At 44.8% G+C, this 15,372-nt stretch overlaps 2 protein-coding genes across 4 annotated transcripts in view; one reads left to right on the top strand and one right to left on the bottom strand.

The window, feature by feature from the left end:
* Positions 1–339: 339 nt before the first annotated feature.
* On the bottom strand, positions 340–6,706 carry RPS24 (ribosomal protein S24). 3 transcript variants are annotated; one of them, XM_007095616.3, is made up of 7 exons: positions 6,626–6,706; positions 5,106–5,171; positions 4,807–5,016; positions 3,784–3,894; positions 3,656–3,658; positions 810–831; positions 340–422 (listed from the first exon to the last, which is right to left on the bottom strand). In XM_007095616.3, the coding sequence occupies exons 1-6, from the start codon at positions 6,626–6,628 to the stop codon at positions 829–831; spliced, it is 396 nt and encodes a 131-aa protein (XP_007095678.1). In that variant the 5' UTR covers positions 6,629–6,706; the 3' UTR covers positions 340–422; positions 810–828. The 3 variants fall into 3 exon arrangements, with proteins under 3 accessions (XP_007095678.1, XP_007095679.1, XP_042816021.1); XM_007095617.3 differs by lacking the exon at positions 3,656–3,658; XM_042960087.1 differs by lacking the exons at positions 810–831; positions 3,656–3,658.
* POLR3A (RNA polymerase III subunit A) overlaps positions 6,703–15,372 on the top strand; it is a 53,842-nt gene continuing 45,172 nt past the window's right edge. The window contains exons 1-6 of the mRNA XM_007095619.3: positions 6,703–6,789; positions 8,292–8,716; positions 11,283–11,418; positions 11,649–11,786; positions 13,195–13,366; positions 13,614–13,768. Coding sequence (XP_007095681.1) covers positions 8,673–8,716; positions 11,283–11,418; positions 11,649–11,786; positions 13,195–13,366; positions 13,614–13,768 — 645 coding nt within the window. The 5' untranslated portion in view covers positions 6,703–6,789; positions 8,292–8,672. The remainder of the gene's footprint in view (positions 6,790–8,291; positions 8,717–11,282; positions 11,419–11,648; positions 11,787–13,194; positions 13,367–13,613; positions 13,769–15,372) is intronic.

Genomic DNA, 15,372 nt, shown 5'->3' with positions numbered 1-15,372 from the left:
CTGTCGAGGCCAGCAAATTTTTCAGTTAATTAAGAATAACGTCAGGTTCTAGGAAGACCAAAAAGGAATTCAGATTTCAAGTGTCTTTTTCAGAGACTGACCAACTAGACTGATGGCAAGTATTCACATGAGGCAAAACAGACTGGCCCTACCTACATGCTCCTGCTTTGCTAAGACTGTACACCCAACACCTTTGTGCCACGGAAAGGAACAACAGTCATGCCAAGTTTTCACTGAAAGCTTATGTGAACATGTGAATCCGGGCAGCAATCTAAATCTGCTCTAACAGCAAATTATCATAACACTTCCAGTAAACGTCAAATGTTTCAAACAACCAGACACATAAAAGTTCTTAGTTTATTAATCCTCTCATGAAAAATCTGCACAAACGCCAGATAGTCCCTGAAGCATCTTTACTCCTTCTGTGGAACAAAGAAAAAGAAAAATTTAGTTAGTTAACCATCTTTAAAAACCTGAAAATTAAAGTTCAAACCCTTCAACAAACTCCAAACTTAATGACGCTCATGCAGAAAAAGTATTAGTAACCTAGAATATTAACTTGGTGATAACACAAAGGAAGCATCAAGAAATAAAACTTGCAAGCATTCAAGTCAGAAATGAAATAAAAAAGCAGTTAAATACTACTAGGTTTTAAAAACAAAACCATATAATTATCAGTATTTAAAAGTCTACAGTTCTTGAGAGAATTTGTAAGTGGACTTCTAAAACCATTTCACATGCTCTATAGTTTTAAATTACCATTATCAGTAAACAAGTCTAATGATCTACATGAAAAGCTTAAATTATACCTGTTGTCCAATCTCCAGCTCACTGAATCAGTGGCAGGGAAGGGAGAAAGGAGGGAAGAAGGAAAAGAAACATTTCATTAATAGTCCCTTTTCAAACTCCAAAATAATCTGCATTTACATGCATGCAATCAGACACCTTAAAAATGACTGTTTGCTTTGTAAGTGTATACCAAACACTCTTTAGACACTCATTGATTTTATTCCCCCCCCCCATTCTGAGAATACCTCGCATGATTACCACCGTTCTTATGTAAACAAAGTGGCACGAGGACTTCACAATGAAGAGATCATGCCAACGGCAGTGCCAACCCAAGCTGCCACCGCCTACATATACATGAAGTACACATGCCTGACCCTTATCCTTCCTGCTCTGCTCAGCAACATCATGCTGGGCACATAAGCACCATTAACAGACCTGGGAAGCATCCCACACAAGAATCTAAATGAATTTAGCCTCAGAGAGAACTAACTCTAAATGATCAAGCAAGCCTAAAACCTGTCTCAGTTCAATACTTTAAACGTCACTGTTTACAGCCACTGAAAGCAGTACAACTTAGTTTTTAAAAAGGCAAAACTCAGTCGATGAAAAGGCTTCAAATGCTCTTCAAAAGCGAGACTATTTATTCCTTCATTTAAAACAACTCTATCGTGATCTCCCAGTCTGTGAGTTCAAGCGTCTCGTTGGGCTCTGTGCTGAAGGCTCGGAGCCTGCTGCTCACCCTCTGTCCCTCTCTCTCAAAAATAAATGAAACGTTAAAAAAAAAAAAACAAAAAACTATCGTACCCAAAAGCTAAGAGCAAATACCAATTTCAACATCCAAACAAAAACAAAAGTTAACATCAGTATGCCTGGCCATTTTGAGTCAAATACACATGCATATTTACGCATTCATCTCCCAGCCAGGTTTTCAGAGCTATGCTAGTGAAAGGCACCAGTGCAACCTGAAGTACGGACAGTGATGCTCAGGTCCACAGAGGTAGCCCCTCCACACACGTCACCGTCAAGCACTAACACACAGGTCTCAAAGGCTGAATGAAGACAAGAACGGGTTAAATGTCCTTTGGTCTAGATCACTCCACTGACTGAATCTTTTTGCAACCTCTGGGACTTCCGTTGACAGGTATAAGCCTCACAAACAGGGAGCAGTTCTAAGCAGCAAGTAGTTCCTCTGGCAGTTCATCCATTACTAGAACTCCACGGCTGGGAAGACAATGTGATTAGAGAGGTGGGCAGGCATAACACATTCACTGCCTGGCAGGGAGTCATCGCTAGAGGAAGCACAAAGGGACAGTGACTACAGTGTTTCAAAACCCTACTACCCTCCAACCCAGTCTTAGCCCACTTCACATGCTATGGATTGGGGCTGCTCAAATGCACAAAAATGGTTAACATGGGGTAGTGAACTACTGTGACCAGAGAGTTATGGAAAAAGCGTATTTGTCGAAAACCTTGGTGTGAATATACAATTACCTTGGAATTTTTTCAATTAAAAGAAAAATGGACAGCAGATGGAAAATCAGAGGTCAATAAAAAGCAATGTATGGGCTCCTGGGTGGCTCACTCGGGTTAAGCCTCCAACTCTTGATTTCAGCTTAGGTCATGATCGCACCATCATGACATACAGCCCCGCATTGACAGTATGGAGCCTGTCTGGGATTCCCTCTGCCTCTCTCTCCACCCTTCCCTCCCTTGCGCTCTCTCAAAATAAATAAACTTTAAAAACTTTAAAAAAAAAAAAAAAGAGAAGAGAAGAGAAGAGAAGAGAAGAGAAGAAAAGAAAAGAAAAGAAAAGAAAAGAAAAGAAAAGAAAAGAAAAGAAAAGAAAAAGCAATAGAATGGTACAAGGCCATTCTATTGAGCAAATGCTTCCTGGACAGATGCTTTGCCAGATTTCCTAGACTAGAGCTGCCAATGAAATCAACCAGTCCCAGGGTCCCTAAGGGAAAGACCGTTGATAAAAAAAATGAAAGAACCCTTCCCAAAGCCTGTATCAACCAAAGCCATTTCCTGGGTATGTAACTGGGGCACAGCATTTCCCAGCACAAATTAAAAGGTGCCTACTTGGTAGAGTACCCACCTTCCTCCACCAGGTCACTTCGCAACATAACATGCATTTTTGAGTTTCCAAAATAAACGAGATTAAAAGTTTTTCTCCTTTGCTCATAATCTACCATTTTAAAACATAGCATTTCAATTATAAAACACCATACTACAGAAAACTCTTGTTGTCCAAAAGCCAACATGCAAAGCATCAAAGCAAACTCCGTGAAGGTGATGCATCCCCACACCGTGCTCACAATCTCAGTACCTGCTAGACACTTCATTTCTGATGAACAAGAAATCCAAGAAAGTAGAGGGAAAAGGCAAAAAAAAAAAAAAAAAAAAGTTCACAGAACACTTGATTATTTGTTAATTTAACAACCCAGCACCTTAATTCCATTCAACTATTATTTACAGTTAGCTAGCAAAGCTGGTAAAAAGCTGCTTATCATTAAAATCACTTCAGTCTTGGCTAACTGGAGAGGAAGCAATTGAGATCTCTCAGCTGCCTCTCCAGCATGCCAGGAGAACATGGGCCACATTGATTCAACAGCTTCTTAAACCAGTTATCCGTTTTAAGCAAATAAATTTAATCTCCGGGAACCAGACATACTTCCCCATTAACAGTCTAAACCAATTAGCAGTAAAATGGGAAACTTTTCCGGATAGGGCTTGCAAGAGGCCCACCAAGATGACTGAACCGATGTGGCCCGCGTTGTGCTAATCTGTGAGCTGACAAAGGGTGGGCAAAGCTACTCTAGTGAGGTTAAGATACTACATCGTGTAGCGTCTCAAAACACGTTACCTTCTGTAATCCAGAAGAAGTGGGAAAAGAGAAAACATTAAAAAAGGTTATTAAGAAAACAAATCCCTCCTTTCTAGAAACTAAAGACCTGCAACTGACATTTCTGTATTCTCCTTGATGAACAATACCTTTTTGCCAGCACCAACATTAGCTTTTGCAGTTCCCCTGACTTTCTTCATTCGGTTCTTGCGTTCCTTCCGCTGTTTTCTCGACGTCTTTTTCTTCTCATACAAGCCATGCTGAAGGAGAAAGGAGTACCTCATAAGTGACTGGCAACATCAACTCAGCATTAACTAATCTGGTAAGGACCATGACCAAGCCAGACAGCTCAAGAAATGCAGCTTCCCAAAATCAATCCTTCTTCAAGTACATTTAAAAATACTTGTTTGTGCTAGTACCTGGTCATCAAATTAAGGGACACGTACATGTACAAATCAATGGCACAGGAATCAGACGTGCTCTCAATGCCCCACGTCACTCTGCCGTTCCTGCTGCCTGAAGACTGCTTCCAACCAACCTTCACATGGACCTCAGCTTCAACGTCACCTGCTCAGCAAGGCCTCCCAGACCACCCAATCAAAGAGTGCAGCATCTATCTACCACATCATGTTTTACCTCACCTGTGTTCTACTTATCTGATGGCAGAGAAGGAGAAAGAGAAACAGAAGTACTTGAAAGTAACCGTCTGCGTACTAGTTTACGACCTAGAATCTAAGGGAGCTTCTCCGGCTCACTGCTGTAGTTCACTGTAGTGCTTGGCACCCACAAAATGGTCAAAAACCTTTCATGGTTCCTGGCTACCCGTGAGAACCAAATCCAAACTCAGACTTTAATATCAAGGATCTCAATTTGGTGCCAACCTTTCAAACTCATCCCCCTATTTCCAGCTCCTATCCTCACAATTATTACTTGCCCTTCTAAACCCATCTCCAATGCCATCTCTTCAAAAGCTGTCGACTCCATTACTGACACCCTATGCTCTTTCTTATCTGTACATCTGTCGAAGAACCTTCTCTCTTAACCCCATTAATGTTCAGATCTGTAGCTTGTCCTTCCCCAGACTGCTTGCTCTTGCTCATTCCCCTGCACCCACAGCACAATGCTGTTGAAATTCAGTCTTCAGTAGCTGTTGAACAAATGAGAACACCTACTCGTGCAAGTCTATGTTTGGGTTCATTTTTCTTTGCATAATCCAAGGAATCATAAATCATGCCAAAGCCAGTTGTCTTGCCACCTCCAAAATGGGTTCTGAATCCAAATACAAAGATGACATCTGGTGTGGTCTTGTACATTTTGGCTAGTTTTTCCCGAATTTCTGTCTTAGGTACTGTTGCCTTTCCGGGGTGAAGAACATCGATGACCTTAAAAGAAATAACAAATTTTAGCATTTATCGTTACAAAATGCATTTTTTGAAACAAAACAACCAAACTGTGATGTGTCCTTCCTTACCATCTGTTTCCGCTGAAGTAGTCGGTTGGTCATGAACTTCCTGGTCCGGATAGTTACTGTGTCATTCTGGAAATATTACACACTAGTTAATGATACCACTCAACCTTTTCTTGATCCCGCTGTAATTTTCCAAGCTCTGGAACTGCCAAGGAGTAGCCACCAGCCATATGTGAATAATTTCTAAATATCATATGACATTTAAGATGCAATTCCGAATCCCGCAGCTGCAAGAGCCACATTTCAAATGTTCAAGAACCACAGGAACCAGTGGTGGGAATGCTTCCATGAAAAGAAAAACAAATCCCAAGTGCCTAACTTCTAGGACACCTCTAACACACGTAAACGCAGTACCAAGAAAACCCACTCAACAGCTTTTTGGAAACTTACTTCTCTTTGCTACGGGAATCACTCTGGAGCAGTTTCTCTAACTCAACACCTCATTTTGGTCCTAATTCTGTGAGGTTTGTCCTATTTTAAGCTGTTTAGGAGCACCCATGGCCTCTAACCACTAGAGGCCAGTAGCACCCCCAACTCCCCAGTCTTAAAAAAATGTCTCCAGATTTTGCAGACTGTACCCTTAAGTGTAAACAAACCCCAAAATCACCCTCACCCAAGAACCCATTCTCTGAACTAAAACTACTTCCACTTTAACAAAGGTTATAGTCTCAACTACGTTCCTAACATCCTGCACAAATCGGACACAAACACTGCACTCTGCAGGTCAACTACCCGTCTTGAATGGCCCACAAGAAATCCTACCCCCTTCTAAATGGCCCAACAGCTCTTACACAAGGAAACGTGGGCATTCGGCATGTTTCCACTAAGTAAAAATTTTACAAAAAGAGAAGGGAGAGGCAACAATTGGTTGCTACGTTTAAATTTCAGTTTGCAAAGCCACACCAAAGTAAGTTCACTTCAATAGTACCCAACTCTTCAGAAGATCGGGGGGAAGGGGGGGTTGCAGAGGAGGTCGACTTAGAAATGGGTGCTGAACCTTTAAGACAGAGCTGACTAGTCATGACTTAATCCACACTCTTTGCAGGCTTCCATGTCCAGGGCCTCGGTTTCCCCAGTGTGCAAGAAGTTCCATCCGGCTGACAATATTTTAGCTTACACGTGGAATCGGCTTCACTCGCCACAACTCGCCCGGGCGCCGCCAGTACCCGCTTCACCTCTAGAGCTGCCATCACTTGCAAACCGCCTATCGCAAACTGAGACCCCCGGTGAAATGAGTCTCACCCCACCCAGCCCAATCCACTAGGCTCCACGAAGGCGACAAACGCAGGAGACGCTCGCGCAGTCCCCAGGCCCTGGACCCTGAAACCCGGCGTGTCCGGGTCCGGCAGCGCAGCCCGGACTCCCCGCCGACGGCTCCGGGTCTCTAGGCAACCAGCCTCCGTCAGACACACCCAAAGAAAAGCGACGGGGCTTCAGGTGGCCATAGCGCAAAAGGCAGGACCCAGAGACGAAAGATGGCTCAGATACGCGACGGATGACTGCACGGGTCTAAGGAAACTCACCATGATGGCGGTCGAGCTTTAGGCAGCCAGGGAGGAAAAGAGAACCACTAACCGCGGGCCAATCATATCAATGCGCTCGGAAGGACCCCAGGAGGCGCCGGCGTGTGGGCGTGGCCCGAACCGTGAGGGCGGCCGCGCCAATGCCGGATTGAAAAAGGCTTAAGGTGAGCCAAGGATCTTCGGCCACACCCCCGGGATTTTGGACTGGCCAATCCAGAGGCGGAACAACTTGGGCCGACGGATTTACGCCTGCGTGGGTTCCCTTTCAGCTCAATTTACCGTCTTGAACTGCGCTTCCTTAAAGTTCCGATGAGCCGAATTATAGTTTAAATTGTCTCATTGCGAGTTAGAGGTTCGTAAAGATGCAAGACATCTTAGGAGATACTGTCAACCAGCCTCCTCATTTTATAGCGAGGAAAACTGCAGAAATCCTGACTCAAAACCTTTGTTGTGTCAAATATATAAAACTATTTTCGTTGATTGCTACGTATTGTTTTTCTGAGATTTTCCTGGTGATTTTGTAAATTAAAAACAAAAAAAACTCATTAATTAATTTGCTTTTTCTGAAAATCTTAGTCCTTAACAACAACAAAAAAAAGCTGTTTGATCCATAAATTCGTTTAGTTGTTTAAAGTAAAATGGTCATGCAAAAATAAAGAATATATGCACATGTTCAAAGAGACATTAGGAAAGAACTTTCCAAAGGTTAGAATGAACGAGAAAACCACAGTGCAGTCTTTGAGGACAACTTTCCTATATTTTTTAGAATAATAGTTAATATTCACCGAGTGATTGTTATATGCCTGTTACATTGTAATTACTTTCATCTTCATTTTGCCATTTGACCAACTAAGAAGTAGGGTACCTATTGCTGACCCCTTTTATAAAATGGGGAAACTAAGACACAAGGAGGCTAAATAGCGTTCCCAAAGTTATACAACTTTTAGGTGGTTGTACCCACGGAGGCACTGTGGTTCCAGAACGTTTGCTCTTAACCTCTCTATGACAAAATCACTCATCAAATCTTGTTAGTATAGTCTTGTTAGTATAGCATTGTCCACAATAAGTAAAGTAAAATCTGATTTGCTTTGCTTTTCGTCTGTTGCATTTGTGTTTTGCTAGTAAGAATCCATGGAATCTAACGTACCTTCTTACAATTCAAAGGTGTTAAACCACTTCATTGGATTCGGTTTAGAGTTCCCCACAAATAGTAAAGACATTTTTGGCTCTGTAGCACTGAATCCTATGGTAGTATGGTTTCCTTGGTAGTGTCATGTGCTTAGATATCACACTAGGATCACCTCCCACAGGTTGTCACAGACTGGGTAAGCAATTTATCTCCTGTATACATTAATGATTTTCACTTCGCAGTGTCCCCTCATCTTGTATCCCTAGCTCATCATGGCTAACTTTTCACAGATTTACAGCTTCTGTTTTTGTAATCAATAACATGTTTAATTCATTTCTTTTTCAAAGTAACTTTGTAAACTGAAGGTGCACGCATGGCCGTGTTTTCTGACCTGTTTATTTCTTTCCGTGGTCGTACAGTTGGTACCTCTGTACCCTGGGCAGGTTCATTTTAAGCCTCCACCTTTACTTAAAAAATTAGAGGATCTTAATTAAGATGTTGTTGATGACGATGACGACGATTTTCCTCTTTATGCAGTTTTTGTCTCCCTGACTGCCTGAAAGTCCTGAGGCAAAGCGTTGCAGTATCTCTGCAGGTGTCAGAAGACCTGGAGAAATGGACCGGAAATGGGCTTTTGGAAGATACAGCACAGGCCCTGGTGCAGTTTCAAAGAGGCGCCGCAAGATGGCAGTGCAGGGAGAAGGCGAAAAGCGGCGTGTCCGAAGCCTCTCTTGACTGACAGCCGCGCCGGCGAGTAGCGGAAGAGGAAGCGACCACATGGGGCGCTCTACGGTGGCCGAGAGGATGCCGCTGCTCTTGTAGTAACGAGGCAAGAAGCACGGCCGGGAGGTGCAGGGAGCTACGTTTCTCTAATCTAGCTCCCCCGGTCTCGAGGAGGGTGCCCCGGCAGCCGTCACCATGGTGAAGGAGCAGTTCCGAGAGACAGATGTGGCCAAGAAAATGTAAGGAGGGGCAAGAATGGCCAAAGGACGGAGAAATGAGGGGCAGAGGGGCGCGAGGTCAGGGGTCCTGGGTCTCAAAGAGTCGGAGATGAGGGTCCCTTGGAAGGGGAGGGCCAGGAATCAGCGGAAGGTGGTGGGCAAAGCTCAGAAGTATTCAAGGTAGGTCAAAGAAATCGGTCAGGCAGAGGGCATTCCAGCACTCGGGGGACTGCAGGCCGGGGGTGGCCCCTGGGCTTTGGGAGGAGTAGGTGGGATGGGACGTGAGCCTTGGGCCTAAGCACGAGTCCTCTCGAGGTCAAACGATGACCCCTTTGTTTCAGCGAATCTTCTGCCACTGCAGCATGGGGGAGCAATCTGGGCCGGGGAGTGTGTCTAATTCTGGTATTACTGCAAAGCACCCAACACGGAGGCAACATTTGCTGACCAAAAGGTTGGAGTTACCAGCTAGAAAGCTCTACCACTGGGCTGTGGGTGGCAGTCTCAAAAATAAGGCTGCGCTTTTGGGTCTACTCCTTCAGAGCTTAGTTATCAGGCCATGACCTCTCCTTAATGCTTCCAGGGGGAAAATGAACCAGTTGTTCTTGCAACAGATGCTTACTGAGGAAGGTATGGTGTGCTAGACCCAGCCATAGGCTTTAGGGATGGGGCGTGAATAAGACCTTACTGCCTAGTCTAGTTGAAGAAGGTAGACAAGTGAACCTTGGCAAGTACAAGCGTAGGTATAGGGGTTCGGAGAGTATGTAATGAGAAAGCAGAAAAACGCCGGCCAGATAAGGAGCGCACTGGAGGGAGAAAGGGGTGATGAGAAGGACGTGGGAGATCTGAAGCTGTGTTCCAGAGTCATCTGGCAGGCAGTAAGGAACCTTTGAAGCGTGTTAAGCAGGGAAGTGTCTCGATAAGAATTCTTCTTCTGGAAGATCTCTTGATTCTTGGGGAACAGAGTAAGAGAGAGACCTTGGAGGCCACTGCAGGGGGTCCAGGCAGGGGTAATGATGGTCTGCATGAGGGTGGTAGAGTCATTGGAGAGAAGTGGATTTTAGAGGAGTTTGGGATATAAAATTAACAGGATTGTTAGGGATGAGGGAAGGGAGAAATGAGATTGAAACACAGAATTTCTTGCTTGGGCAGCTGTGTGGATGGTTGCCATTCAAGGGGAACAAGTATCTTACTTGGAAGAATCCATATTTCCCTGGCCCCTCATGCCCACCCCAAACCCCATCCATATTCAGATGTAATCTGTTCTCACAAAGCAGGCTGGCAGACTCTGTTAAGATGCAAATTAGGTATCTGAGACTTCCATTTAAAACCTTCTAACAGCTTTCTTTTGCACTAACATTTAAATTCTCTACCAGAGTTCCCAAGCCCAACCTGACCTGAGCCCTGTACACCTCACTGATTTTGTCCTGTACCATTAGTTTTCTGTGCTCCATCATACTGGCTTGGTTCATTTGGTTCTTGAATGCCACGCTTGTGCTGGCTCTGGGACCTTTGCCCTAGTTGTTCTCTACTAAAAATGCCGGACCTCTGTCTTGTTTTACGGCTGTCTCCCTCTTACTCAGAATTCAGCTTAAATGTCAACTTTACAGAGGCTTTCTGACCCCATAACATAGTTTTCTTAGACTCTGTCTACCACTTCATATCATTTTCAATCTCTGCATCTATTCACTTTTGTGTCTGTATTTGCTTGTCTCTCTTGCCCACCCTGAACCGTGAGTCCCATGTTGGCAGGGTCCTTGTCTGTGTCCTCTAATATGGATCTTCAGCTTGGCACATAGTAAATCCCCGGTTTGTTGGTCAGATGGTTGAAGGAAAAGATTTGGGAAAGAAAGTTCTGGGTTCTGTTTTAGATGTGTCGAGTTTGAGGTGCCTGTACGGCTATGCAGAAGAGGTGTCTATTACCGTCTCCAGCCGAGTAGTAGTAGCTGGTCTATAGGAGATTAGACAGACATTAACAGGTATTCCAGTGACACAGTTACTCAAGAGGGATGTGTAGAATAAAAAGGAGTTGTGTTGCATCCCTAGGTGAGGAGAGATGATACCTAGGGATGGTAGTAGAAAAAACAACTACAAAAGAGACTTAAGAAGGAACAGGTGGCATGGGGCCAAGGCATTCAAAGAGTATGTGGTGTCACCAAGGCCGTGAGAAGAAAATATTTCAAGATAAGGGGGAGAGGGAGTTAACATCCAGCACTGCAGAGCAGGAAAATAAGAACATTCTCCTAGAATTTAGCAGCAAGCAATCATTCACTTGATAGTAAGAATGGAAATTATTTCAGTAGGACGAAGGGATGCTTACCAAGGAAAAATGGGAGAGATTTGAATATATTTAATAATAGCACAGCGAGCCTACAGACAGTTGGAAGGATAAGGTTGGTTGTGGTGGCTCACTGTGTAATAGCCACTTTTGGTAAGCGGTTTTGATGTAATTTCTCCCCTCTCTTGTTACTAATTAAGTAAGCTCTATGCACTACATTGGATTTCCACTTGCGATCCCAAGATCAAGAGTCTCGGTGCCCTACCGACTGAGCCAGGCAGGCACCCCAGCTCCCGTCTCTTTTTATTCCAGAAGCCACATCTGTTTTGGAATGAAGTCACCTGAGGAGATGCGCCAGCAGGCACACATCCAGGTTGTGAGTAAGAACCTGTATAGCCAGGACAACAACCACGCCCCCTTGCTGTATGGTGTGCTTGACCATAGGATGGTAAGGTCCCAACCCTTCCCGCTTCTGTGCGTTTTGACTTGCCAGATTGGAAGAAGCAAGAGCTTCTCTCCATCTCCCTTGTTCCCCCTGCACATCTCAGGGTCTCCAGACCTCGGTCTGGAGGATTTGAATACACTGCACTTTCCCAAGCGATTTTGACTCAGAGTCACCTGGTCCCTCTCTCCTGTGCAGTGGTCTCCATTAGCGATTGCGTGTGCTTTTTTCCAAAGGGTACAAGTGAGAAGGACCGTCCTTGTGAGACCTGTGGGAAGAACCTGGCTGACTGTCTGGGACACTACGGGTACATTGACTTGGAGTTGCCATGCTTCCACGTGGGCTACTTCAGAGCAGTTATAGGCATCTTACAGGTAGGCGCAGAGGTGTCCGTTTTCAGGGTGTAAACTTAGGAACTACTGCTCAGGGACACTGGGAGTGAGCTTAGGAGCCGTGAGTGGTCGGGGACATCTGGGGAGGATTTTTACATTACATAACGTAATACTGCATCTTACAAGAAGACGCATAAGGATTCTTTACTCTTGATTTTTCTTGAGTAGGAGGTAAGTACGTGTTGTAAAAAGTAATCATGGGCGCCTGGGTGGCTCAGTCAGTTAAGGGTCCAATTCTTGATCTCTGCTCAAGTCATGATCTGACGGTTCGTGGATTCAAACCCCACATAGGGCTCTGTGCTAACGGCACAGAGCCTGCTTGGAAATCTCACTCCACCTCCCTCTCTCTACCCCTCCCCTGCTTGCTTTCTCTGTCTCTCTCTCAAACTAAACTTTTTTTTTTTTTTAAACAAATAGCCTTTTTTCTTTTCTTTTTAATGTTTATTTATTTTTTTTTGAGACAGAGACAGAGCATGAACGGGGGAGGGGCAGAGAGAGAGGGAGACACAGAATCGGAAGCAGGCTCCAGGCTCTGAGTCATCAGGCCAGAGCCCGACGCGGGGCTCGAACTCGCGGACCGCGAGATCGTGACCTGAGCTGAAGTCGGACGCTTAACCGACTGAGCCACCCAGGCGCCCCTAAACTTTTTTTTTTTTTTTTTTTTTTTTTTTTAATTTTTTTGGGGGCGCCTGGGTGGCTCGGTTGGTTAAGCGTCCGACTTCAGCTCAGGTCATGATCTCACAGTTCGTGGGTTCGGGCCCCGCGTCAGGCTCTGTGCTGACAGCTTGGAGCCTGTTTCAGATTCTGTGTCTCCCTCTCTCTCTGCCCCTCCCCTGTTCATGCTCTGTCTCTCTCTGTCTCAAAAATAAATAAACGTTAAAAAAAATTTTTTTTTTAATAAAAAAAAATTTTTTTTAGCGTTTTACTTATTTTTGAGAGAGTATGAGTATGAGAGACACACAGTATGAGTGGGGGAGGGGCAGAGAGAAGGAGGAAGACACAGAACCCGAAGCAGGCTCCAGGCTCTGAGCTGTCATCACAGAGCCCGACGTGGGGCTTCAGCCCATGAACCATGAGACCATGACTTGAGCTGAAGTCAGACTCTTAACCAACTGAGCCACCCAGGCGCCCCATAAGTAAACTTAAAAAATAATAATAATCATGAATCAAGCAGTACAGAACAACACAAAATTTAAAAATCAGCAAAAATTCTACCAGGCAGCTCTGACTATAGGTAGCATTCTGGTGAACATCAGCCCCCTCTCTGTGCATATCTCCGGGCACATCGCTTAAAGTTTCCTGGGCAAGAGGTAGGGGTGACTTTTTTTTTTTTCCTTCAAGAAAAGACTTTTTCATCTCTCATCCTTTCATCGGTTTTAATTTTTAAAAGATGATCTGTAAAACCTGCTGCCACATCATGCTGTCCCAGGAGGAGAAGAAGCAGTTTCTGGATTATCTGAAGAGACCCGGCCTGACCTACCTCCAGAAACGTGGCCTGAAGAAGAAAATCTCTGATAAGTGCCGGAAGAAAAACATCTGCCATTACTGCGGTGCTTTTAATGGTGAGGAGAACACATAAAAGGTTTGGTGATAGTCCTTTCCATTCACTCTGGTCCATTTAGCTTACTAGTTTTATGGAGTGTTGGGAGGTCAGGTTTTTTTCTTGCAAACTAGATATCAGAGCCTAGCAACTGACGCCCTGTTAGCCAAATGCATTTTCAGTGATTTCGTTAGCCAGACTGCAGCCTCAGGCCAACCTGAGCAAGTATCTCATTTTCCCAACCTTGGTAAATAAATTCTCTCTTACAGGTACTGTAAAGAAATGTGGATTACTGAAGATAATTCATGAGAAATACAAGACCAACAAAAAAGTGGTGGATCCTATTGTATCAAATTTCCTTCAGTCTTTTGAAACAGCCATCGAGCATAACAAAGAAGTAGAACCACTGCTGGGAAGGGCGCAGGTGAGCCTGAAATCACATGCCTGCCTCCCCCCGCATCACACGCACCCATTCTTACCCCTCCCTCTCTGATAGACACGTCTTCTGAAATGAGAAGCTCCGTTAAGGTAGATCTCTAGGAATACTTCCATGAAAAGTGTTTATCTTACAGTGTGTTCAGTGTTGAATGTAGACTGATCATGTAACTAACACGCTTTTTTTTTTTTTTTTTTTTTTTTTGCATTTATTTATTTTTGAGAGACAGAGACCGCATGAGCAGGGGCGGGGCAGAGAGAGAGGGAGACACAGAATCCGAAGCAGGCTCCAGGCTCCAAGCTGTGAGCACAGAGCCTGACACGGGGCTCAAACCCACAAATTGTGAGATCATGACCTGAGCCGAAGTCAGATGCTCAACTAACACACTTTGAATTGTGCAGACAGCATGTCACAGTTGTATCATAAGAGATTGTGGGGGCGCCTGGGTGGCGCAGTCGGTTAAGCGTCCGACTTCAGCCAGGTCACGATCTCGCGGTCCGTGAGTTCGAGCCCCGCGTCAGGCTCTGGGCTGATGGCTCGGAGCCTGGAGCCTGTTTCCGATTCTGTGTCTCCCTCTCTCTCTGCCCCTCCCCCGTTCATGCTCTGTCTCTCTCTGTCCCAAAAATAAATAAAAAACGTTGAAAAAAAAAAAAATTAAAAAAAAAAAAAAAAGAGATTGTGGCATCACAGCTATACAGAGCATAAACTGAGAGAGCCTGTGTCTCACATGGGTGAGATCTAAGAAATTGTAGGTAACTCCCGTTACTTTTCTTGGTACAGGCTTATATGAAGTATCCTGTTCTGCCTCACTTTGATTTCGATTAGTACTGAATTCACACAGTACTGTCCAGAATTGGTAGTATACAAAACTAACAAACCAGTTGAGTGGCTACTGAGTACCAAATTCTGTCAGTCATATGGGGAGTGTCAGGAACTGTAAGACAGTGGGTCTGTTGTCACTGACCCCACCGTTTAGATGTGTCACGAGCAAGTAGTCTGAAAAGATAACTGACATCCTGGGCCAGGGCGCTAACCATCACTTGAGTGGCAGAGACCGGAAGTACAGTACGGTGGGCAAGGAGGAGGAACGTGTTGCTTTGGACTTGATTGGGAAATACTGAGGAAAGGTGTGGTTTGTTCTGGTCTTCGAACAGGAGTAGGGTTTACAGAATCAAGGGTAGTGAGCTTAGCACATCCAGGCGGCAATGCCTCGGCTGATTCTGAGGCTGAGGCTCTGAAAGACCAGAGAGTGCTAATGAAAGCACTTGCCTTCAGGGACTGCTGAGAGGGACAGGACCTGTTCCTTGCTCTTCACATGGATTGCCTCTGATTTAATCCTCAGCAGCACTTGAGACAGCCCTGCCCAAAGTGACAGAGAGGACTCAAGCCACGGCAGCTGGAGTGCTAGAGAAAAGACACAACTGAGAGCTTGGTGTAGAGCGCGTCCTGCTCCGAGGAGCGTGGCCCCATCAGAGGCTTTGAGGTGGTGAATGGTTCATGGTGAATAAATGACAGAATTGTAGGACAGCCTGACTGCTCTTCACAAGACCCCATTACCAGAGAGAAAGGGCAGGTCACGGCTTAGGAGAAAG

The sequence above is a fragment of the Panthera tigris genome, chromosome D2, assembly GCF_018350195.1.
Source record: "Panthera tigris isolate Pti1 chromosome D2, P.tigris_Pti1_mat1.1, whole genome shotgun sequence".
NCBI classification, from domain to species: domain Eukaryota; kingdom Metazoa; phylum Chordata; class Mammalia; order Carnivora; family Felidae; genus Panthera; species Panthera tigris.
This window is presented reverse-complemented; position numbering and strand designations above follow the sequence as displayed.